The following is a 24,831-nucleotide window of genomic DNA, read 5'->3' as shown; positions in this document are numbered from 1 at the left end:
TTTTGACATATGACAACGTGTACAAATTTGGTTTGACAGATGATAACAACAAGCTCTCTTCCTCAAATATGATTGTCGATATGAACAACTAGATATTTGTTAAATTTCATTCCCAGGAATAAATGCTAAAGATGGAATATTTCCGAAGTGGCCTAAAATCCGTGTTAGGAGCTCCAGCTCCTGACCAACAAATAACGGGAGCAGAAACTGTAATAAACATATTGGTCACATCAATGTTTTTTTTTTATATCATAAACTTTTAGGTCGAAAGGCTTGTGAGCAGAGTTAGTACTTCTACACTTTTAGAAGATAGGAGAGATGCGTGTCGAGCTCTCAAAGCCATGTCGAAGAAGTATCGAGTGGAAGTTGGGGCTCACAGTATGGATGTATTGAAACAAGTTTTAGAACTTGATAGGGCAGACTGTGAGATCATAGGTTATTCTCTAGATACGCTTTGTAATATCACCTCCAGAGAACCTTTTGACGAAGAGACTGAATCTGTATTACCCATAAATGTTAATATCGGAGAACAATTTACAGAAATGTTTATAAAAAATACAGAAAGTGTCACTTTAGTATTGAGTTTTTTGGAAGAATACGATTTTAGAGTAAGATGGCCAGCAGTAAAACTCCTAACATCTCTTTTGGCTAATAAACCTAAAGAAATACAAGAAATAGTATTAGTTAGTCCTATGGGTGTGTCTAAGTTGATGGACTTACTGAGTGAGAGTAGAGAAGTAATAAGGAACGATGCTCTGTTATTATTAATTAATTTAACAAAAAATAATGCGAATATCCAAAAGATAGTTGCATTTGAAAATGCTTTCGATAGATTATTTGAGGTTATAACTGAGGAAGGATTGACAGAAGGGGGCATTGTTGTTGAAGATTGTTTGATCTTGATGCTCAACTTACTGAAAAACAATACTAGTAATATTAATTTCTTCAAGGAGGGCTCATATATTCAAAAAATTGCTCCTATGTTAATTCTTCCTGATAATCTTGAAGAGATAGGATGGAGCCCTCAGAAAGTTTCAAACATGCATTGTGTTCTCCAACTTGTCCGAACACTAGTGAGTCCCAATAATCCCATACAAATTATCACAGCTTGTCAAAAGAGTATGAGAAATGTGAACCTTTTAGAGGCATTATGTAATATTTTAATGGCAAGTGGAGTACCAGCTGATATTCTAACGGAAACTATCAACACTGTTGCAGAAATTATAAGAGGGAACCTGACAAATCAAGAATATTTTGCTAATGTTATGGCACCTTCAAATCCTCCACGTCCAGCTATTGTTGTTTTACTGATGTCGATGGTCAATGAAAAGCAGCCATTTCAGCTTCGTTGTGCTGTGTTATACTGTTTCGAATGTTTCGTTTATAAAAACGAAATCGGACAAGGTCAAATTATTCAGACTCTACTGCCCAGTTCTCTTGCTACATCGGATGTTACAACCGGGCAATTACTTTGTGGTGGATTGTTCAGTAATGACAGTTTGAGCAATTGGTTTTCAGCAATCTCCCTTTCCCATTGTTTAATCGACAATCCCGCACAAAAAGAACAGCTATTGAGAGTTATGATAGCTACTAATCTAGGAGCACAAGCTATAGGATTGTTACATCAAAGTATTATGTATCTTCAGCAAAGTAACAAATTACAGTCTAAAATTGGTATTCTGATGCTCCTAGCTATGTGGCTAGCACAGTGTCAACAAGCTGTACAGATATTTTTAAACGTATCAGGTGAAGTATTACCATCAAAATATAAGAGGACTCAATTAATCTCTAATATTTGTTAGGTGCCATGGCCTTCCTCACAGCACAAACTTCGGCAAGTGAATATGACAATAACGAAGAACTTCTACAAGGGATTTGTGCTTTTATAATGGGCCTATGCGTTGTTTTCAATGACAATACTGTCCAAAATTATTCTAAGGAGAATTTATCGCAACTGATAGAGAAGAGAGTTGGTATCGAGACATATTGTAAGAAATTGAGTGAAATATCAAGACATGAAGTGTATGCGAAAGCAGCTAAGCAACCTCAAATAATCGCCAAACATTCCAGTGAACTTTTACTAGAGTTTGAGTTTTGTAAATTATTCAAAACATACGAAGGTGAATGAAACTTGATTATAAGGGCCCCTATAATAATATTATTCATTATAGAATATGATATTTAAGAAGTAATCTTCTAACATTTTAGGAGTTATCATCAATGCATTGGGGGTACAAAGGGATCTTCAAAATGGTATATCTGAATTGAGTTTGAGTGAACACGAAAATGCTCTTTTACTGCAGTATAAAGACTTGATTAGGGATCAGGACAAGAAGTTACACGACCTTCAGAAAGCTTTCAATAGTTTGCAGAGAGAAAAAGAAATGTTGAAGGTAAATTATTTCGTGTGCAATGAAAATTCACAAAACTCCCTGATGAAATATGCATTTATTGGGTATAAGTTGTTTTAGATCCAGTGCATTTAAATCATTTCTTCCAAAGTCAAATGTAAAATTCCCTTTTTATTACCATAATGAAAAGTACATGAGGAATGTCACAGAAGTTTACATTGCACAAATATTTTATAGTAAATAAAATTCTCAAAAAATAGTCACCAATTTTCAAGATGGTTGAAACAAAAATATAACAATAACAACTTTATAACAACTCATCTTAAACGTTACATTTATGTATTGAGCTTTCAACAGTTTCTCGAAGACTTGCTATAACTGCTTGTTGATCCATAGCATCTATTATTGCTGTTCCTGCTACTATCATATTGGCACCTGCTTCAGCACATGCTGTAATGGTGTTTAGTCCCACACCACCATCAACTTCGATGTCAAGTAACGGATAGTTGTTCCGTAGCCATTGAACTTTTGGCATCATGTCTGACATGAATTTTTGTCCTCCAAAACCTGGTTCTACTGTCATTATGAGAATCATATCCGCACTGTCAATATATTGTCTCACAGCCTCGATTCCTGTACCTGGTTTGAGTGCTATTCCGACTTGCATTCCAGCTTCTTTTATTCGTCTACATAAAGGAAAGACATCCTTAGTTGCTTCTACATGGAATGTATATTGATTAATACCCGCATCTGCCATAGGTTCTACCCATTTTTCAGGTTCAGAAACCATCATATGGGCTTCAAAAAAAGTATTACGTATTTTGTTTCGAAGACACTTAACAACAGGATGACCTAACGACATATTTGGTACAAAATGACCGTCCATAACATCTAAGTGAAGATAGTCTGCGCCGCTATCTAATAATTTTTGAGATTCTGCATATAAATTGGATAAATCTGCGTTTAAAATAGATGGTCCTATTTTGCATTTTAAAGGTGCTCTGGCCATTTTTACCCAAGAAATTTTGTCCTATATTGGTTAATGAAAATATGTAGTTGAACACTTGTAGATTTAATAAGCTAAAAAGGTTTTTAGATACAGAAAAATCAATGACAAATAGGATTAAAAATTGTTATCAGTTGAGACATTGATTAACCTCAATCTTGCTCCATCATTTTGATTCTGTGTGCAATCTAGAACATAGAACGGTGTGACATGAGATGAGCAGTGGCGTATCTAGAATTGAACTACATGTTTCATTTCGGAAATAAAATCATTATCATTTAATCATTTTTACCCTTTTTTTCAGAATGAACTTGATGAACTTCGTCAGACTAATTCCCAATTGAATGACCAGAATACGGTTCTTAAAGTTCAATTATCAACTAATTCCACATCAAATAATGTAGATCATACATTAATCCCACCACCTGTAGTGTCTCAGTTCAATACCTCAACACAAATTGAAAGTGAAGAGCTCAAGCAATTGAGGATTGAATTGAAAGGAAAATCAGAAGAACTTGAACATTTACGAAAGGATCAGGAAGATCTTTTAGAACTCTTAACTGATCAAGATTGTAAACTAACTGTTTTTAAAAATAGGTTGAGGGAGCTAGGAGAAGTGTTTGAGGATGATGATTCAGATAATGGATCCAATTCTGAAAATGAAGGATAAAAACTGTATATTTTAGTTTTAAGTAAAATCGTTATGTTTATTTATTGAATTATTCAATGTGCAAGATGTAAGTTTTTATATTAACTATACGTTGAAATATAGCCTTTAAGCATTGTTTTTTCTTATGCACATAAAGCATTTTTGTTTTACAATTCTTTTCGATGAACCCTTCTAGAATTCAATCCTATCTCTTCTTACATTTACATTAATGGAATGAGAAGTTATGAAGCTATTTTGAAATATTTTATTGAGAAATGAATTTATAATATCGAGAAAAAACGTAAGTAATGTTATTTACAATTTAAAAAAAATACATTTGAACATAATTTTTTTTTCACTTAATTTTTCTTTTTGTACTATTATTTGGTACTCTATAACTTGTTATAGGACTGGTATATAGGGGATTCTCAATCCGGCTTCTTTGTTGATGATCCACTTCTTTTTGGAACCTTTCATATTCTAACCTATCTTGTCTAGAAGTGACGTATTTCCAAATCATTACAGCCAATATCCCAATTCCAATTATACCAAAGACTATTGCAGGCACTACCATTGCAGCATTGACTCTTTTATAGCAGAATGGCTGTATCTTTAAAATTATAGGTTGACGATCTAGATTGTAGTTGTAATTTATTTCGCAGTAGTGGCTTTTGTTGTTCAGTCTTGCGAAACAAATACCTGCAATTCGAAATGAAAAAGTTTATGCAGCAAAAATTTAAATGGCACATAGGGGTGAAAGTTTGTTTTAGGAGAATGAGACAGTATGAATTTTGGTCATTATTAATTTCTGCTAGATTTTAAGATATTTTTTCAAAATGTCAAGCGAAAATCTCTTACCTTCTCCAGCTAATTTGACGTCTTTTGATATACTCATTGGCTTGATAGAAATATTCCCGTAAAACAACTGGGTAGTACCGTTTTCGACGAAACTCAAGGTACTATTAATAAATTCAGAGCAAAATCCTGAGCCCCCAGTTTTACCAATGTAATATTCACATTTCCTCCCTTTGTAATTCTCATTGCAGATGCATTTATTGCATTCGCATGTTCCATGGTCGTTGCAAATTTTCCCGAATACCATGCAGCTTCTGGTGGAATCTTCACAGGAGCAATCTTTACCAGTGTAACCTGAGTCGCATGTGCAAGACTCGTTGTCTCCACATTTGCCATGCCCAGCACATATTTTGCCTTTATAAGTTGGGCATTTGTATTCGCAGTATTTCCCTTGGTAAGGAAAATCACAGATGCATTTTCCGCACTCACAGTCTCCTCTGAAAATGTGTTTTCAAGCTAGTATTAAAGAGTTGGCAGGTAGTTTCTGTCAGACAAAGTTAATTAAACTTATGGGGTTTGTTCAGAATTGTCTATAAGAGTAGAGTATTGAGTAAACACTCAGAATAAACACTCTTATGGACTGCTTGAGCACAGCACACAGGATCCAGAAGTACAAAAGTATTTCTGGACCCTGTGTGCTGTGCTCAAGCGTTTTTGGGGGAACATTTTTCGACCTTTATCAAGTTTTTCGTTCTTACTTGTGAACTATATTTTTATGTATAAAGCCACATATATTCAAAGTTGTAGAGCATCAAATCTTTTTCACCACTCGAGCAGAGGGTCCAGAAATACGAAAAGTAGGAAGTTCTACCAACAATCTCCAATATTTCGAACCTTCTGACTGGACTATAGGTAGGTACACTGAGATTATTGACAAAGAATATTACCTACGACTACAGGAAGTTTCTTTAACACCATCAACTTCTTTCCGACATGGATCAAGGCTGTAACTACAGGTTTCATTACAAGAATCTCCTGTCCTGCAAGTAATTTTTTTGTTAGTTCGGATTAGACACCAGCTACTTTGAATGCATTTTGTGTATGCAATGTCGTTTTTGAAAATTTCGCCAAAACAATGTGAGCCGTATCAGCAAACTTAGGTTAGTTGTACGTTATGTACCAGATTTCAAGCTTTTTAGCTTAAGAAAGTTAAGACATAAATTTGTAGTTCCCCGAGAGGTGGCGCTATGAGTGTCACGCCACACTCTAGTGCGGCCCCGGCGGGTTTATGAGGGTCGCAGCAGAGTCACCTCTCCACGATGGTGTGAGAGGGTGTCTTGGGCAGAGATCGCTGGATAGCCCAACTCAAGAGTCCACCAGCGATCTCGGGACTAAACACCACAATCTCAAGAGAGAGGGCGCACCTACGACATGTGACCATAGAAATATAATACATTATATTTCTTTGCATTTGACTCGAGAAAGACATTTTGTAATCATCTAAGAATTGACACCCTTCAAGGAACAGCATCTAATTCTAAAACACCCTATATATTTGGAGGTTCTTTTATATCGAGAATACAACGTTATAGCCTGTAGAATGACCTAGTCGTATTTACATAAAAAGATGACCACAGATAAAAAGAATATCCTCGGATTCTACAATTACGAAATATCATGAAAACTTTTAATTTCAAATGTTAGGTATATATTTGCCAATTCAACTGACCAAGAGTTCATACAAGTAGATGGCCTCCTTTCTCTCTCTTTTTCTCGCCATCCAACAGTTATTTACAAATAGTTTTCATGGTCTTCAACTAACTTGTTTCACCGAAGAAATTGTAACGAATTGCACATCAATAACGTTTTGTGAAAACAAAGAATTAACAAATTTTATAAGGTGAGTGAATATGTAGCGAATTAATACGATCATTATTGGTTTGGAAAGGATGATTTTACGATTGGTTTAATTGCAGTTTATTGATCAATTCTGTGAAAACTTTGAACGAAGAACGAAAAGCACATTAAACATTTAAATTAACAATTTTATAGAACTCACCAACCGTAATGACAATTACATTTTCCACATCTCATATTGCCATTGATACACAATTTCTCATCTGTCTGTTCTGAAATAGCATTGCATCTACAGAATCCATGATACTCCAAGCCAACTTCTATTCTTTCTTGGATATTTTTCTCAACAATATAAAGCTTTTCTTTCTGTAATAAGGTTAGGTTAGGTTATTTGTGTGAAAAATTTTCGAATATTTTGCTTGAAACCAAGGCTGGCGCGAGCAATTTTGGCGTCTGAAGCAAATAGTGTTTTGGCGCCCCTGCTGAAAAAGTATCAATAAACAAACCCCCCCTCCCAACCAAAATATCACCTGCCCCGATTATAATTCGCCATTTTTGCTTATCATTTCAAGTTTTTTCGGACATTTTTACCTACAATGAATTTCTGGATTTCTTCGATGAACATTGCGAAAGTAATATATCTGATTCTCACATTCACAAGACACTGCGTACGATCGATGAAAGATTACTTATCACACCACAAGATACAAAGGGCGGTAGGGCATGCAAAGCTTCGAAAACTAAATGGGATTAAAAACATTTGTTCCGCTGAAAACATTCAGCATTTATCAGTGACTAGTTTGGAATGCAGGATTGTAGGAATTTTTCATAATATGTTGAATGTGTAATTCGAAGTGTTTTCGTCTTTGTGAAATACATTCCATCTCTCATTCAATTAGGGTAATAGGCAATGCTGCTTATATTAGTAGGGTTGCCATGTGTTATTTATTGATCAGGCGGCTCAGTAAAGACGGTTTGGAGATTTTTATTGCAGGGAATGTTGATAAACGCAGCAAAGCGGACCAACCTCATGTCGTTTTTAAGAATCAAGACTATATTTTTTCAGAAATATGAAAGGGCGGCCACAAATTGGGCTAAATTGCCGCCCCTTGGAAAGGGGCGCGTGAAACAGTTGCTTCACTGTTTCACCCTTAACGCCGGCCCTGCTTGAAACATTTTGTGAATAAATAAAAAAATGTAGTAACGTTAAGATGAAGTTGAAAGAATAATTTACCTTGACATCTTCTGGTACTTTATTCAACTTAACTTCAACAATGAAATCGATAACATTGTCCAAAACTACATTGGAACATTCACTGGTTTCCACAAACCCTCTACCATCGCAATCTGCATAAAATTTTATGTCCAAATCGGCTGAATGGTTTGAATCCACTGAAAACTTTGCCTTTTTGAAAAAATCCATGTAACCATCCTTTGTCAATTGTATAATATTTTTGGAGTCTTTGTCTAATGTTCCCACGAAAGAAAAATCCTTCAATATATTTCCCATTTGTTTGTAATAGGAAAGGACCTTTTCCTTGACTGCAAATATTATATTCACCTGAAATTAAATGAATTCAAATATAGGTTAAGATTTTTTGGGATGGAACACTTTTCATTGTAGACACAATAGTGAATCGAGTTATAATACAAAAAATTTTACAAGAGACTATCAAAATTCAAAATTTTTCATGAAAATAAAGCTATTGAAAGGAAACTTGAAAAAGCATTTGATAATATCTAGGTGTTATCAACCAATTTTTAAAGTGTTTCATCCCAGGACCACCGTATGGCAACTCAGTGGCCCCTGCCATATTCACCTTCCATCTCCATAAAGGAGCCTGGTGATTTTGGCGTAAAAAGGTTGGGTTTATGTCCAAGTCATCTATTGTTATTTTATACGAATATTTGAGAATATTTTGTTCTTACTTTTTGCTTCCTAAGCTCACTATGTATCTCTCCCAAAGAAGGATAGTCGTAAGGGTTATCAGCAGGATAATTTCCGTCCAAATCCACCAAACATTTTCCAGGATTCTTCATCACTGTACCTGAAAGTATACCATCACCGGCTAGATGCATGTAGCTTCCAGTACTGACGATAACCAATTTTCTAGAAACATCGGACCATCCCACACGCCTCCCACATAACAAAACTTGCATTAGAGCCTCCATACCGCCCTCTAGATCATCTAGATTGGCGCTGGTATTACTTTTTTTTCGAACCTGAGGAAGATTCACTTATATGAATAGTTATATTATGCAAATCTATTATCGTAAGTATATTCGAATATATTTTCTGCAATATTTTGTTTCATTTGTGAATAATTGTAAACTATATTTGCGTTTTTATTGTTTATTATTGTAGAATCTTTTTATTTTCTTCATTCTATTTTTTATAATACTTGTTATTATTGCTGTAATTATATTTTATTATTTTTATGAGTTTATTTTTCGAATATTAATCTCTGATTTTTCTCACCTCTCTTGCAAAAAGTTCCACATTATTGGTGAAATTTTGGATATGCTTCAGGAGGTAACTTTTGGCGCAATGTCCTTCTGGTGTGTGGTTGCAAGGATTTTCAATATTATCAGGATTGGTGAAGGAAAATGGCATACGAAGCTTATCTACGTAAGACCCGAAAGCGATCTTAAAATGTTCGCTGATACTTTTGAGGGAGTAACCCAATTCACCTCCTAGATTTATGAGAGTCTCCAGGTCATTTTTCATGGAAAATGTGAGGTCCATGAGGTAGTAGACTTCGAGGGGATAATTTTCTGCAGGTTTGTAGGAAAACGTGAAATTTACAGGTTCACCTGTGAAGAAGTGAAGGAAATTATTCTTAAATAAAAGTCGTATAATAGGTACTAGCGACCTATTTACATAAAATATAACGAATTGTTTTCAAAATCTCACCTTTGCGTAAATTCAGTTTCATTTTTTGCGGTTTCAGTTGAATATAATTTTCGTTTTTCTCGAAAATTTCGAAGTTTCTGAATTCTTCATCTTTTAGGATGGTTAGTGAAGAAGGACTGTTTGTTTCGATGTACTCTGGTAGGCAGTCCTTGAGATCATCAAATTTTCCACATCTTCGACCTTTGAAATTCTACAAATTTTTTTTTTTTATTGAAAACAATTGCTTCTTCAAAAGTGTCTGTTTTTGACATGTGTTTCTGTTTTAATTTTTTTTTGTTTGTATATAGGTACATATATATCCTGAAATGACCGCAACAATTTAAATGTAACGGATTTTTCAATTACATCTGATATAGATGTTCTGAAACGTTTAAAGATTTGAAAACTATCTTCAGGTTTTGTGAATAATGTAGATATAGGATGACCCAACGAAAATTCAACCCCCCCCCCACCAGATGAGGGTTAATGCTACCTTCATTGGGGTGGTTTTTTCGGAACAAACTGATGATGGAAATTCGTCCTCTATCAAAACAGAATATGGCTGGTTTTTTTTCAATTTTCGAAAATTCTTCTTTTCTGAGTTCTCGGAGGGGGGTCAAATGTTCATTGGGACAGACTGTTAGTAAGTATAATGAAATTTAAAAGAAATTTCATTTTGTTTTATTTTCTCATATTTCAGTATTTGTTGGGTGAATTAATTATCAATAGGAATTTGAAAGTAAATATTAATTTAATGAATAGTCTCTCATATAAGTAGGTTCTCGAGTACCTAGATTTTCCTCATTGCTTGGAATAATCACAAGAATTTTCCACCTCATTTGTTTATGATATCGTTAATTTGTTCTGAATCACCTTTTAATTTACGTTTCAATTTAATTGATCCTTTATTGAAAACATCGGCAAAATACAGAATTTAAATGAAAAATAACAATTTCAAGCATCATGCAAAATTTCATATGGAACACGTCAACAAAACCAGAAAAAATTGAGAACTATCGAAAAATAGCACATGTTTCTGTGATTAGAGATCAGGCTTCAATAAAATTCATTCTTAAAAAGCCTATAGTATTTTCATTCAAAAATCATTATGGTTTGGTACAAATTGAATTTGATTTTATCTAATTTTTGTCAAAGGGTTCAGTCTATCCAAGATATCTGGACAGAAAAAACGATCTGTTCCCTAAAACGAACACATAAAAGGATGCAGTTGAATTGTTTCGACAAATTGGAAAGTTTTTCTTCTAGTCAAGTGTGTCTTGTCTTGTCTCGCAGCGTCTTGGACTCGACGCTATGGGCTCGACCATCAGTCATGTACCCACAGTCAAGTGTATAAATATTACTCAATAAGATATATGTTTGTTTTATATTAGCAAAATTGAATGTCTAATACAGACACATTCCACAGATAAAATCTATGGCTATATCTCAAGATACAAAACATCACAGTCGATATCAATTCGTGCGGGATTAGAATTTCAGATAAAAGATATACTTACAGGGTGGAAGCAAAAATTCATCTCAGGACTTGATTGTATACATTCATCACATTCATTTCCAAAACACACATTGATAATGAAGAGGACAAAGGCCAAAATTTTAGTTGAGTATTTCAGAGAACCACTTTTCCGAAACATCATTTCCATATGTGTTAAGGTAAACTGATAATAATTCAGAGATTATCTACGATATTTATCCCCTAATATTTGCTTAAAGAGTTGTGGGGCCGATAAAGATAACTTCGACTTTTAAAGCCAATGTTAGACTGAAACATCTGATCTGATTATGATGTAGGATTTGTTGTACTTAGATGGTGGTTGAGATGAATATGCCCGTTTGGAAATATGATCTGACTGCTTTTCTACAGCATACGTTTGCAGATTGAATAAAGCTGATCGTGCGGATCTGAAATTGAGAACTGATTATCAAATTACCTAGGTACTACCGAAGGTAGCGAAAACTTTTTGATCATTTTTGAGATGAAAAGAAGGTTTTGAACTTCAGAACCTCCGTATGCAAAATGCATTTCAGACTATCCTGGAAAGACTCGTGTTCGTCTGTCTGTCTGTGTGCTCGCACATCATTGCAAGAACTTTTGTAATTTTATCTGATTTTAATGATATCTGGTATCAGTATTTAGTTGGGATCGTAGATGGTACCATGCCTCATTGATAAGTTCTAGAGAGACGATCTCTGAGGCTATTAAGTGTAAATGTGTGGTGCTGGTGCGCAATATACCGGATGTTGAAAAACAACGTTTCAATAATTTAATAATTTTCAATGGGAGCTGTTTATAACAGGCCAATTGAAAAGTTCCCGGTCACCCAAGTAAAAAACATTTTTTTGGCAAAATTCGATTTAATTATTCAATATAAACGATACAATAACGCTATATAATAATCGCTGTTGATGGTTTGGCCCTTTTGGAGGTAATCAATGAATATTATATTTTGCGCATCCCAGAATAAGGATGCCATAACCTCGCCAGCTGACTGTTGTGTTTTTTCTTGCTTTGGATTCGGTTCATCGTGTGCAGTCCACTCAGCTGAATGTCGATTGGACTCCGGAGTGGAATGATGCAGTCATGTTTCATCCATTGTCACATATCAACGCAAAAAATCAGGTTTTTTGCTCTTAAACAGGTTCGAAAACTGCTTAGAATTATTAACACGTTTTTGATTTTGATCGATTGTGAGCTCGCGCGGCACCCATTTCACACAAAGCTTTCTCATGCACAAATATTTGTGAATGATATGATGTACACGTTTAGATGATATCTTCACAATGTCTGCTATCTCGATCAACTTCTCTTTACGGTCATTCAAAATTATTTTTGATTTTTTCATCGGTGACAGCCTCTTTTGGGCGTCCAATGCGTTCGCCGTCTTCGGAGCTCAATTCAACACTTTTAAACTTACCATACCAATTAATGATGGTTGCTTTTCATGGTACAGACCCCGGAAACTCATTATCAAGCCAAGATTCTGCTTCAACTGTATTTTTTCCCTTCAAAAAGCAATATTTTATCAGCACACGAAATTGTTTTTTTTCCTTATTTTTTCAAATAACAAAAGTAGCTACACTCACAACGCGATATCTCACAAACTAATGGTCGGACACTGCTATCAAATTTTTACACGTGTTGTTTGAAGGTTGGTACTAAATAAAAATCATATGGATTTAATAGCACAGCCATCTGTACATCAAACCGGGGACTCGATTGGCCTAATTGTCCTCAAAGTAAATAAAACATTAATCTAAATATGGATCCGCAAACGAGCCTTTTTGGACATATCAGCGATTTTCGGTTTTTAAATTATGTAACTACTTACTATCGCAACCAAATACGATATTCTATTCATTTTCAGATGTCTTGTTCACTATCCTTATTCGACATTTTTGTCGATCATAAAATTAGCGAAACACATTTCAAAGGTACTGGCAAAAACTAAACAATAGTTGATGTAGACGACAGTAATATCAACCTGCTACCTAGCTACAAACATACAATCTCCAAAGAAGTTTTTTCTTGACATAGGTAATATTTCATCATGAATAGGTGCAGTAATGGAGTGCATTAAGCACTTATAAAAAATTAATCAATTTTATAAATTTATAATTCACCAGATGGAGATCGATATAACAGAATCTATTTCCAATATCAAAGAAGTTGCTTGTATAGAGTTACCAACCGGTTGTTCTAATATTTGAGAACATATTTTATTTCATCACTTAACGGAATTAAATTTGATGCATTCGCTATTGTGTCATTTAGATTTGAGGAATCTAGAACAAAATGAGTCATCTTATTTAATTACCTTTAATTAGTAATGAAACATTTATTACATCATTAAATTTTACCTACAGCTTCATTAAGTTCTTCACACTTCTTTATGTTTTGCATAAATGCAACATTTATTGTAATTTGTACATTTTGAAATGGTGACTCTTAAATTTCAGAATGAAAAAAAATTATGTCTTAATCTGATCAAGGTTGGATTACTTTTATGGTATTTCTTGATATTATCACTCCAAAGTATCTCAAGGTTATCTTTTCGATGATATTTGCAGCTCGAGAATGATTTCTTGGGTAAGATTTTTATTTAAATTTTTTTGTCCCCATTTATACAGGTTCATGAAAATGAGAAAATCTGATTCTCCTGAATATGTCGAAATATTTTTAATTCACTGAGATATTATTGATTCCAATCAAGTGGAATTATCTATTGAACTCCTTAATTTCATGTGTTACTTATATTATTTGTTGTTTCCCTGTTTGTGTCCAACCCAATATTGAAAATATCATGTTTGAGAACGAGATAATGACTACAATAAATGAAAAAATATTCAGTAGAATAATAAATTTATTATTTCCTTAACATTATCAGGTTAAAACTGGTTCATAAAACTTAATTACATATTTTGAATCTTATTGCCGATAGTTTTGTTTTAAAAAATTACAAAAATACCTTCCAAACTCACTCACTAACAAACTATTCACATATATCTAGTCATTTTTCACATTCACAGCCTCTTTGGATATTGGTTTCACCATGTTATTGTTCAGTTTGTTGCTAGGTTCTTCTGGTGCTGCATCAGGTACAAGGCCTCTCATGAACATTGACACTACTGGCCAAGGCATCAATCTGAAAATGAAAACAGGTATTAATCTCAATATTTCACTTTTTTTTTTCCAATTTTGATGCAATTTTGGGAAATAAGGGTACTTGTGATGGAATGTTAAACATTCCAGAGGAATTTTCAGTTTTTTAAATTACCACAACATCATATATTCAACTGTTTTCAAGCTATAGGAGAGAATTGGAGAATAAAAGTTCTCATTACTTCTTTATTTCTGATGCTATGAACTATGAACATAAAACAAAAACATTCTATAGGCACTTTTTTGAGTACAATTTATTAGTGTAGTAATTTGTTTTTAATTGCAATTAGTTTTGAAGTTATAATAAAATTTTTTTATTGAATTATAAACTCTTCGAAGTTTCAGTCTCACTCGACCACGTGTCTATCTATGTAGGCTTGGTTAATCGATCGTCTAGAGGTATGATTCGATTATCTGGCCTTTCGTCTTTTTCTCCGTGACTTTGTTGGATTTGTAATAATTAAATTCTTTTGAATTATTTACATCTATTTACAAAGCCACAATTATACAGTACAAACTCAGTATTGAGAAGATCTTAATTACGTCTTAATTACAAGTTTCTCACTACGGTACTGAATTTCGTCTTTAACTCGTTTGTTGATTACTCGAAACGTCTTGGATTATCACGTCTTCGTCGTACTTCAAGTTTTCGGTCGTCTCGTCTTTAACTTGTTCGCGACTCGTCTTAATCTAGTCCGCGAAACGTCTTTTCGTCTTACGTCTTAAGTTGACCGCCCGAACTTGACTCGTCTTCGACTTAAGTTAAACTGTGCCCGTCTTCGGCTTAATTTGAACTGTGCTCTCTGCCGATTGGAACTACCCTCTCCCGAATAAGGACCTCCCTTCTCTCGGTTCGACCACACCCTTAGGGGAAGGTACCATCCCCTAGTCCAATAAGAGCTTTTGCCGTACCGCCCCCAAAGATCTTCGCGGATTCCTGGACATCGAATATTCTAGAAGGACTAGAACCTGATAAACAGATGTAACACATCTGGTACAACCGTCTTGTTCTCGAACTTTCCCAACCCCAGTAAATCCCTTAAGTTTTACAACCGACATGACACATTCTTCGACACCCCGAAGAATTACACATTCTTTTTACATTATATGTACAATAACAATTCGTTCCCTGTAAACCAATTGAAACTGTCATGCCCTCGACACTAAAAGAAACTAATAGGTCTCCAAGCATCCGGTTGACCATCGCAATTATTCACAGGGAACAATAATTGGATCCTACATCTATGGTAATCTGTGAACTTGTGAACAACAGATGAGTGAAATATTCAGTGGCCATCAAGGTTATTTCCTTTGGTCATATTTGAAGAACAACATTTATCAATTTGAAAATGTGAAATTTTGAAAAAATCTAACAGTGTTACATCCGAAGACCTCAGTTGCCACTGAATATTCAATGATCATAGATAGGCACTCCAGGAAAAATATGTGATTCGAATGAAGAATGATTGCCTTGGTTGAATCCTATTTTGAAAAAAATATGAATCTCTCTGCAGAGAGACGCAAAGAAACTCAATTCCACTCAAATTTTTCGTTTATATTTGTCTATAATGAAAGATATCATAGTTATTGTAATAATATGCATCATAGAATCATGAATTGACAGCCATGACAATTGTATCGCTAATATAAAATTGAAATAATCTAGCACTCTTCAACAAATGGATATAAGTGTTGCTTGAATGAAAAAAATCCCAACTTACATTTTCAACAGTATCGTCCATCTCAAAGCTGATGGAATCATAACAACCTCTTCTTCTCTTCGAATGCCCTCCACTATCCTGTCAGCTACATCTGACAGTTTTAATGTCGACAAGAACCTCGAATGAACGTTGCCAAACATCCCAGTAGATTGTATGAAATAAGGACAAACTGCTGTTGTCTTCACTCCAGTCACACCTTGGTCCTCTAGTTCCATCCTTAAGGCCTCGTCAAAACCAACAGCGGCGTATTTGGAAGAACAGTAGTCCACCAGTTTGCTGACACCTACATGGCCTGCCATAGAAGCTATTGTGATGATGTGGCCATTGTTTTTAGAGACCATAGCTGGGAGGAAGGCTTTGACCGTCTGAAAATTTTTGAGAAGATAGGGATATTAAAGCGCTTCTAGATATATCATGATAACATAGTTCCATGCCAAAAATGGACAACCAAGAATAGAATTTACAGAAAAACTCATTAATGTTTCAGTCAGTTTACTTAATATTTGATCTGATGGTTTGTTCCTTCATTGATGGTGGTTTAATTTAGTTAGTGTAATATCATGTTAGTCATGCTCTTTCTATTTGATGTATACTTACCCAGAAATGTGCTATGATGTTGACGTCAAAGGTCAATTTGATTAGACGATCAGGTGTGTCCAAAAGGTATTTACCAGATAAAACTCCTGCATTGTTGATCAGGATGTCAATCTGCAAAAAATCAATTAGAATGCTTCTTGCACCTTCTCAATATGGTGACTGGTTAGAAAGATTTATTGACCAGTTAGAAAGAATTATATATGTTATGAACAAAGATCCTTGAAACTTTGTAGTTATGAAAAAGGTTAAAAATAAGTAAATTATATGATTTAAATATATATTTTCTACGATTGCTTTGAACCCTCCTTAAAAATTTTCAGATGAATTTTCATCTGAGTTGTAATACGTATTACGTGAAAAAAAACGAAGAAAACTATTCATCGAATATTGAATTGTTTTCAATTAAAGCTATTATTCAATGGACATGACTTGTAAGCAACCATTGGTCTACTATAGGAAGATAATAAACGTATATTATTCGAAATATTGAATTCTTACATCTCCAAACTGTTCTCTTGTTAATTTGGCCACCCTGTAAACGTCATCGCTTTGGGACAGGTCACATTTGAGGCCGTGGATTACGCCTCCTTGAGCCTTCACTTGTTTCAAGGTTTCTTGTATACCTGAAAGAGATTAATTGCTTGTTATAACATTGAATTATGTATGAATATCAAGTAGGTAGGTACGTGCATTCAAGAGATGTTTTCAAAAGCCTCCAACATGCTGAGATTTTCTTCCTGTTTTCCTTTATACAAATTGTTATCAATGAGAAACATTCACAAACCTTGAAAATATTTTATGTAGGATTGTTGTTGAAATTTTTTATTGGTTTTTTCTTTCAATAATCAAAATTTTGAGCAGTTCTCACGAAATATATTAACTCATTGAAAAAATTTCTCGTGAATATTATCAAAACTATTTTAGCTATAATAGCATATTGTGCTGTTTATCATGATAAAACTCTAGTTTTCTTAATTCAATGAGTGTATGGCATATAGCTTTCGAATCATCGAAACAAAAATTAGCTACTAACGAATAAATATTTTAATATTGACTTACGAAACAGATTTGTACCTACAACCTTTGTATGGAGTGCGAAGTGAAAACGAAAGTGAAAATTTGACCTTTAAGGAGAAAGATTTAATGGTTGTAGAGAATAATAACAATTTAACACTTTTCAAAAAATGAGTATATGCAGTTTAGAATTCTTCAAAGGAAAGAGGTTCAGACTCACGACAGTCCGAGAAGTAAGTTCTACATTTGTAAAAAATTAAGGATGAAGACAGACCATAAAGAAATTTCCACGTTTAAACAGGTTATAGTAATTGTACAAAGGTTATGGGACTTTGTAAAGTTGCAGAATGAACGCTGACGTCAGTTTGATAAAAATAAGTTGATTGTGTTTCTAAATTACAATACCATTCAAAAAGTTGCTCTGTAAAAAAAAAAACAACTGTACCTAATTTCTGGCATTCTGGGTCCATTAATTATTCATATATCGTTAATTTGACGTGAATGAATGCTTTCTGAAAACAGTAACTGAAATAAAACGAACTTTGTTTAACCTCGATTAACTGCAATCAATAATAAACAAAAATTAAGGAGACTAGTTTGTTCATAAAAACGAGGTCTATAAATATCGTTTTGAGTATTCATTTGATAGGTTATGTTGGTTTGAATTAGCTGGCTTGTTGAGTTTACAGTAAGTAGAATCACCAACCTCTCTTGTCTAATAGGACACATACAGGATTTTCCAATAAGAGGTTTCATTTTGAATAGCTGAATAGCATTTGAAGCTGTCATCTTCTCCATTACTAAAAATGGAACAACACACTTCAACAACGCATTGAAATTGTTAAAATTCACTTCATGTGATTTTGCTAATTCAGAATTTTTCCTTTGAGGCCACGTAAAAGATAAGAATACTCCACAATCGATTCAAGATCTTAAAGAAGTAATCGAAGACATACAGCCTCAAATGTGCGAATTGGTCATGAAGAATTTCATGAATAGGATATGGTGCTGCAACCATAGCCAAGTCAGCCATTTGACATCGACAATGACATAAGCATCTTCCTTTTTACAATGACATAAACATCCATTGATTCATCTTTACTCTTTCTTTGAAATATTTTCCAAATAAAACCTCTTATTGGCAAATCCTTTCGACAAAATTTCAATGCAAGTTTCGAAAAAAGTAGGTACTCTTCTATCCTAAAAATATACACAAATTTCTCCGCCCACTTCTTCAAAACAATAAAGACAATCAAAATTCAGTAGTATCAAGTTCAACGGTCTGTTATACAAGGAGTTCAGAGACTCTTCCAAAGACCTCTGTAGGTGAGCATTTAGGATACATAAGCTTTCTTTCACCTTGAACTTGAAAATAGCGGAATCGATTCATGCTCATTTTATATAACTACCAGACGAGATATCTTATTGCGGTTTCACAGAAAACCCTATCTGTCGATCGTAAAGAACATTACCATAATTGAATATGTAGTTAAGGTAATTGATCTAGTTTTAGTGCATTAGGTAGGTACGTACGCAGAGTTTGGACTAAATAGTTGTAATTATATTTAGGTAGTTATTTTCAGACGTAGTCGAAGTAGTTGTTGAGGAAATTGACATTTTTTTTCGGGAATGGATAATTTCCAGTATTGGAAATATTAAAATTCTCCTGATGAGAGATATCCCTATTACTACTCGTACTTCAAATGAGTCAAGTATTTATTTATCAAGTACTAGAATTATATCAAGCTACTTGATTTTTAGCAGTTGTATTGTGTAGTGTGCATCCATAAAAAATGATGAAATAAGAAGGAACCTTGCAAAAAACACTTTTATTTATTAAACTTATTGTATAAAAGAACCGAAAATATCAACTTTTTTGGAGTAGAAACATAAATTAAATCACTATATATCATAACAAAATGAAAAATTATAAAACAATAAAGTTTTTTAATATTGAGAAACCTCCAGGCTTTGTTTGATTTCATAATTTTCCATCCAGGATCTAAGACACATGAGGCATCTTACAAATTTGTCGCCTAACCTATTGCGGGTTTTTGTAAATGTAAGAGCAGCTCTGGAAAATTGTCTCTCAACAGTAGCTGAAGATGCTGGCGTTGATAAAAAATCCTTGTATGGCCATCTTGGCCGAGTTTGGAAAGATATTTCTGAAACTACCGAAATCTACCAATAGATTTCATAGAAATGTGAGAAAACTACTTATAAAATCACTCTGGCGAATGCTTCAGTCTTTCGGCACTCGAGGAATTTCCTTATTTAGTCTGAGCACGCACGAGATTGCAGAAATTTATGCAGTGCGACGCGTGCATATCAAGCTCAAGTAATATCAAGTAGCTTGATATCAAGTCAAGCAATAAATATCTCAAATCAAGTCAAGTCAAGCTCAAGTATGTAATTTTTCACGAGCTAGATTTTCAAGTCAAGTATAGTTGTTTAAAATGTCAAGCTACTTAGCTTGATGAATCCCTAGTCATAAGAGATTCGAACCTTATCGTTTGAGACGATTTTCAGCATAATATTCGATAATTTCAGACCAAAGTATAAAGTATCGGACGATTTCATTGGAAAACTTAAATAATTTCAAATTCAAATAATACTAGAGTTTTGACAAGGTACTACAATAGAAGCTATACCTCTTATCAAGTTGGACTAAATTGAAATTCATAACAATTATAATATTTATCTTTGTGTTCTCATTGAGAATTCGATATACATATTATATTTCGTGAGACCGAAAAAAAAATAAAAATTCATTGTATACGATATTCACAGAACTAAATTATATTCCAACACTTTTCATAATCTCAAAGCAAATACATAATATTTCTATACAGATTATGGTGCTCAAGGTTATTGTCCTTGTTGAGTAGAAATGTGTTAATTGATTAATTGACCAGTTAGAACCAAACAGTTTACTGTATTCATAAGGAATTATGTGAACTCTTTAATCTTTATGACTAATATGCTGTTCATTATTTATTGGCTTTGCGGGATGAACACTTAAAGGTTATAATCTTTTTCATGGTTTTTGCTATTAATCTCTGTTTTTATTGATCTCATCGATTATTTATAACCACAATTTAATTATGGGTATACTTGGAGGTCCAGTATGAACGACGTATAAATATTGTAGGATAATTATTATGGAATCATTAAGGAAATGTATAAATACAGAAATGGCAGATCACAATGAGTTTTTGACTCTTTCGAGTAGAACTTGTACATACAGTGTGTCAATCCGAAAAAGTATACCACCTATAATATCTCGGCCCCCTTGAAAAATCAGAAAAAATTGAAAAAGAGTTAAACTTTGTTTCATAGGGATACATTTTATACTGTTGGTTCCAATCAATTTGTAACCTGTGAGCGCGATGACAGTAACTCCTACAAAAGAGGGTCGATTAAATGGCCACCAAGCTCCCCTGACTTGACACCTTTGGATTTCGTGTATAAAACAAACCACTTGATGTTGAAGAATTGATGATAAAGAATACGCTTGTCGAAAAATTAGAGTTGAAGTTTTCCAAAAGGTAAGGGCCGAATTTGAAAATAGATTTTATTTCAAGCCATTTTGAAAAAGGCAATCGAAGCATCTTCAAAATAAGATGTTACTTAACCTCCTTCTCCATTTAAGATGTCCCCAACATGGTTAGATTACGTTGTCGGATTGTGATATATTTTCAAATCCACAATTTTACTATATCGTTATGAATGTATATCATATTGAATGAAATATATTTATTTGAGTGATTCCCGATCGAATATGCAAATTTTAATATTTGAAATCCGATATTTTTCCTAATTGTCGAATTTAAAATAAGCAGAATATTTTTTATTTTGTGTATCTACCTGCTGAAATACAAGGATTGGCTACTTTTGTTCTCCTAGTGTTATCGGTTGTTTGACGTCGTTAGGCACGCTTGAAATTTGTTTTATGAATTTCTGATATATTAAGGTATTTATTTCAATATATTTTGAGTTAATATGAAACGTTGATTCACTATGGGATATAGGAAGTGCGTTCTTTGTGGAGAAACTCGCGAATTGAAAGAAATATCATATCAACAATATATGTCTTCATTTCCGCGCTTCCTGTCAAATTTGATAGTTCATGTTGGGGACAAAATTTGCTTACTGAAAATGACATATGCTTCTTCTATCTATGTTTATTACTCTGAGGAATTAACCTTACGAACCAAAGTTTACTTCTTTTTGATTTTTTTCTGATTTTCCATGGGGCCGAGATATTGAGATATTGAAACATTGTATATTACTTAGCCTTTTCCAGTTGATATTTTTTCCTATTGAATCAAATCGATATTTTCGAATGAATTAATAGTTCGAAACAATATTACTTAAGTTGTTCAATTAAAGATATTCAGTTCTTGAAGACACCGCAATCAACGATATGTAATCATGTGATTTAAACAAAGAAAACAATCCATGTAAGATTGACGACAATTATTAGAGAAGTAAATGATTTTTGACATATAATAAAGCCATTTATGAGTTCTTCCTTCAAGAAAGTGCTTGTTGGAAGTCACGACATACATACATACGTTTTGTAGGTAGAATTACAGAATCTATTCGAATATAACGAGGTACTATTTAATGACGATATTCCTATCGTTCGTTTTCCCCAGTTTTTCATGTGAAAGTCATCCTATCAGACCTACAATTCCGAAGAAAGCGTTAAGGATAATTGGAACGTCCTTGATTGAGTAATTTCTTGTCAATGATAAGCATTCAGCGCTCAGCGAAATGAATTTTGATTGGTCGACGTTGTCACATTTAAAAATCAATAAAAAAATAAGAGTTTTTCAGAGTATTTATGGAAATAACGAGTTACCATACTTATTCTGGAGTTAGAGTTGACAGAATCCTACTAATAGACCTAATTCACGAAACTTTGATGGACTAATCAAATCGTTCAGTAAATATCGTTGATTCAAGTCTGTATTGTATAGTGACTAGAAAATCAACATGAAATGCAGAAATGATCTGAAGATGACAATCACCACTATGAAACTATGAGGTGTACAACTTTGCTTCCGCCGTTTTGAAATAGATAGCTGTAGCGGTAAGTGGTAGTCGAAATAAATAGATCGTAGATGTCATACAATAAGCTGAGGTATTGGTAAACATGACGCCATCGAAATATTAGTCGATTTGTGTCTGCATCATAAAGTTATTCTCGATTAAACATGTCAGCTTACTATCCAAATTCTCGTCATTTGCAGTTTTAATTTTCTGCTTGAATATGAAGAAATTTGCGGCTGAGGCTCATGGAATGCTCTCAAATACGTATGGAGAGGCCGCTATTAGTGAAAGAACGTGCCGAGAGTGGTTTGAACGCTTCAAGAACGGTGATTTAGACGTCGAAACCAGCATGACGGTGGAAGAGAGAAGGTTTTCGAAGATGCAGAATTGGAGGCATTACTTGATCAAGACTCGTGTCAAACGCAACAAGAATTGGAAGGATCATTGGAAGTGACGCAACAAGCCATTTCAGAATGCCTGAAAGTCATGGAAATAATTCAGAAACAAGGAAATTGGATGCCGTACCAGTTGAAGTCGAGGATGTTGAACGGCGTTTGTTTGCTTGTGAACAGCTGCTTGCAAGGCAAAGAAGGAAGGGATTTCTGCATCGCAATGTGACTTGATACGCGAAATGGGTTCATTATGATATTCCCAAGCGCAGAATATCATGAGGATAAGCCATGCTTCCACTTCGACGGCCAAACTGAATATTCACGGTTCCAAGGTAATGCTCAATATTTGGTGGAACCAGCTCGGCGTAGTGTACTATGAGTTTTTGAAACCGACGGAAACAATTACAGGCGATCGTTATCAAACGGAATCAATGCGTTTTAGCCGAGAAGTATGGCCGCAATACAACGAGAGACAAGATAATAGTTATTTATAATACAAGTGCAGAAGGCATTGATATTCTTCCACGAGTTCAAAATTCAAAAACGAGCCACGAAGTGGCGAGTTTTGGAATGAACGAGTGGTAGAATGAGCCTTCTGAACGAGTATTATACATTATTTTCTCTAATTCATTGCATTTTCATTGAAATTAATGAAATATTTCCATAAATATAATTTAGTGATTTTTGCATTGAAAAATGTTGGTTGGCAGAACTGATTTCTTTAAGTCAAATTGATGAATTGACAGATAAAGCCGTGGCGGAAAGTTCGGAGTACCAACATAGAATAATAAAATATAACCATGAAAACTGTGCGTTTCTGATATATTCTCGCACGATTTTGTTCTACAAGATGTGGAAGAATGAACGGAATAACCACAGAATTAGAGAAAGTAATTTTACAGTATGACAATGCTCAACCCCGTGTTGCGAAAATGGTCAAAACATACTTGGAAACGTTGAATTGGAAGTCCTACCCCACCTGCTGTATTTTCCAAGCTTTGCTTCCTCGGACTATCACTTGTTTCGATTAATGGTACAAGAGATAAATTCCCACATGATCAATTAAAAAAATCTTTTAATTTTGCATATATGACATAATTGAGATGGCAAAGCTTTAACGAGTCATTGTTTGTTTTTCTCCTGAAGAGTATTATGTTCATTTGAATAACTCCTATTTAATTTAATTCTCAAAATTTACATAATGAGTGTTTTATTGGCATGAAATGGCTTATTAAATGTAGTGTTATGGTTTTTTCGAAATAAATCTTGAAATAGGGACTGAAGAAAACCTACTGATACTTCCTTAATTCAAAACTATAAAAAATGAGTCTTAGATAATGTGTTATAATAATAATCATTATGTTAATATATTCAAAATTAGAATTAATTTTGGATAGTAAAATTTGATTGAGTATGATGCATTGAAGAAAATGTGATTTAGGAAAATTCCATAGAGTAATAAAGATGATTATTACTCAGAGGAAAATTCTAAAATTAAAGTGACATCAGTTTGATAGACGAGGCATAGACATTAGTTCCATAGATTTGATACAGATGAAGATAGATCATCGAAGGCGGAAAACAAGATTTTTTCTATCGACGACTGCAGGGGAGCATTTGAGGAGAGACGTTAGAATGAAAAAAATTGATATTGAGCGAGTTGAAAAAGTCTAAAATCTCAAAAGTATTAATCCAAGAGATGATTCAGTGAATATAAATCTTTGAATAGAATAGAAACTAACAAAAAACTAAATTGAATAAAAACTAATAAATGAAACATTGAATTGGAAGTCCTACCCCACCTGCTGTATTTTCCA

At 33.9% G+C, this 24,831-nt stretch overlaps 4 protein-coding genes across 7 annotated transcripts in view; 1 reads left to right on the top strand and 3 right to left on the bottom strand.

Moving 5' to 3' along the window:
• Nucleotides 1–11: 11 nt before the first annotated feature.
• On the top strand, nt 12–4,141 carry LOC123681696 (general vesicular transport factor p115). The gene is made up of 5 exons (XM_045619940.1): nt 12–209; nt 264–1,746; nt 1,803–2,120; nt 2,209–2,393; nt 3,662–4,141. The coding sequence occupies exons 1-5, from the start codon at nt 123–125 to the stop codon at nt 4,025–4,027; spliced, it is 2,439 nt and encodes an 812-aa protein (XP_045475896.1). The 5' UTR covers nt 12–122; the 3' UTR covers nt 4,028–4,141.
• Nucleotides 2,503–3,539, bottom strand: LOC123681699 (ribulose-phosphate 3-epimerase). Its single transcript, XM_045619943.1, has one exon. It carries the CDS (start codon nt 3,358–3,360, stop codon nt 2,674–2,676), a length of 687 nt encoding a protein of 228 aa, XP_045475899.1. The 5' UTR covers nt 3,361–3,539; the 3' UTR covers nt 2,503–2,673.
• On the bottom strand, nt 4,038–11,345 carry LOC123681697 (integrin beta-nu-like). Its single transcript, XM_045619941.1, has 9 exons — nt 11,069–11,345; nt 9,573–9,762; nt 9,138–9,472; nt 8,588–8,881; nt 7,893–8,219; nt 6,861–7,024; nt 5,749–5,841; nt 4,865–5,298; nt 4,038–4,705 (listed from the first exon to the last, which is right to left on the bottom strand). Exons 1-9 carry the CDS (start codon nt 11,213–11,215, stop codon nt 4,362–4,364), a joined length of 2,328 nt encoding a protein of 775 aa, XP_045475897.1. The 5' UTR covers nt 11,216–11,345; the 3' UTR covers nt 4,038–4,361.
• Nucleotides 11,346–13,915: 2,570 nt separating this feature from the next.
• LOC123681695 (estradiol 17-beta-dehydrogenase 11) overlaps nt 13,916–24,831 on the bottom strand; it is a 37,001-nt gene continuing 26,085 nt past the window's right edge. For all 4 annotated transcript variants that reach the window (XM_045619936.1, XM_045619938.1, XM_045619937.1 and 1 more), the window contains exons 3-6: nt 17,049–17,173; nt 16,551–16,661; nt 15,954–16,318; nt 13,916–14,215 (exon numbers count right to left, since the gene is read on the bottom strand). In XM_045619936.1, the coding sequence (XP_045475892.1) occupies nt 14,077–14,215; nt 15,954–16,318; nt 16,551–16,661; nt 17,049–17,173 (740 nt within the window). In that variant the 3' untranslated portion in view covers nt 13,916–14,076. The remainder of the gene's footprint in view (nt 14,216–15,953; nt 16,319–16,550; nt 16,662–17,048; nt 17,174–24,831) is intronic.

Source organism: Harmonia axyridis, chromosome 6, assembly GCF_914767665.1.
Source record: "Harmonia axyridis chromosome 6, icHarAxyr1.1, whole genome shotgun sequence".
Taxonomy (NCBI): Eukaryota; Metazoa; Arthropoda; class Insecta; order Coleoptera; family Coccinellidae; genus Harmonia; species Harmonia axyridis.
Note: the sequence above shows the minus strand (reverse complement) of the source record. Positions and strands in the feature narration are given on the sequence as shown.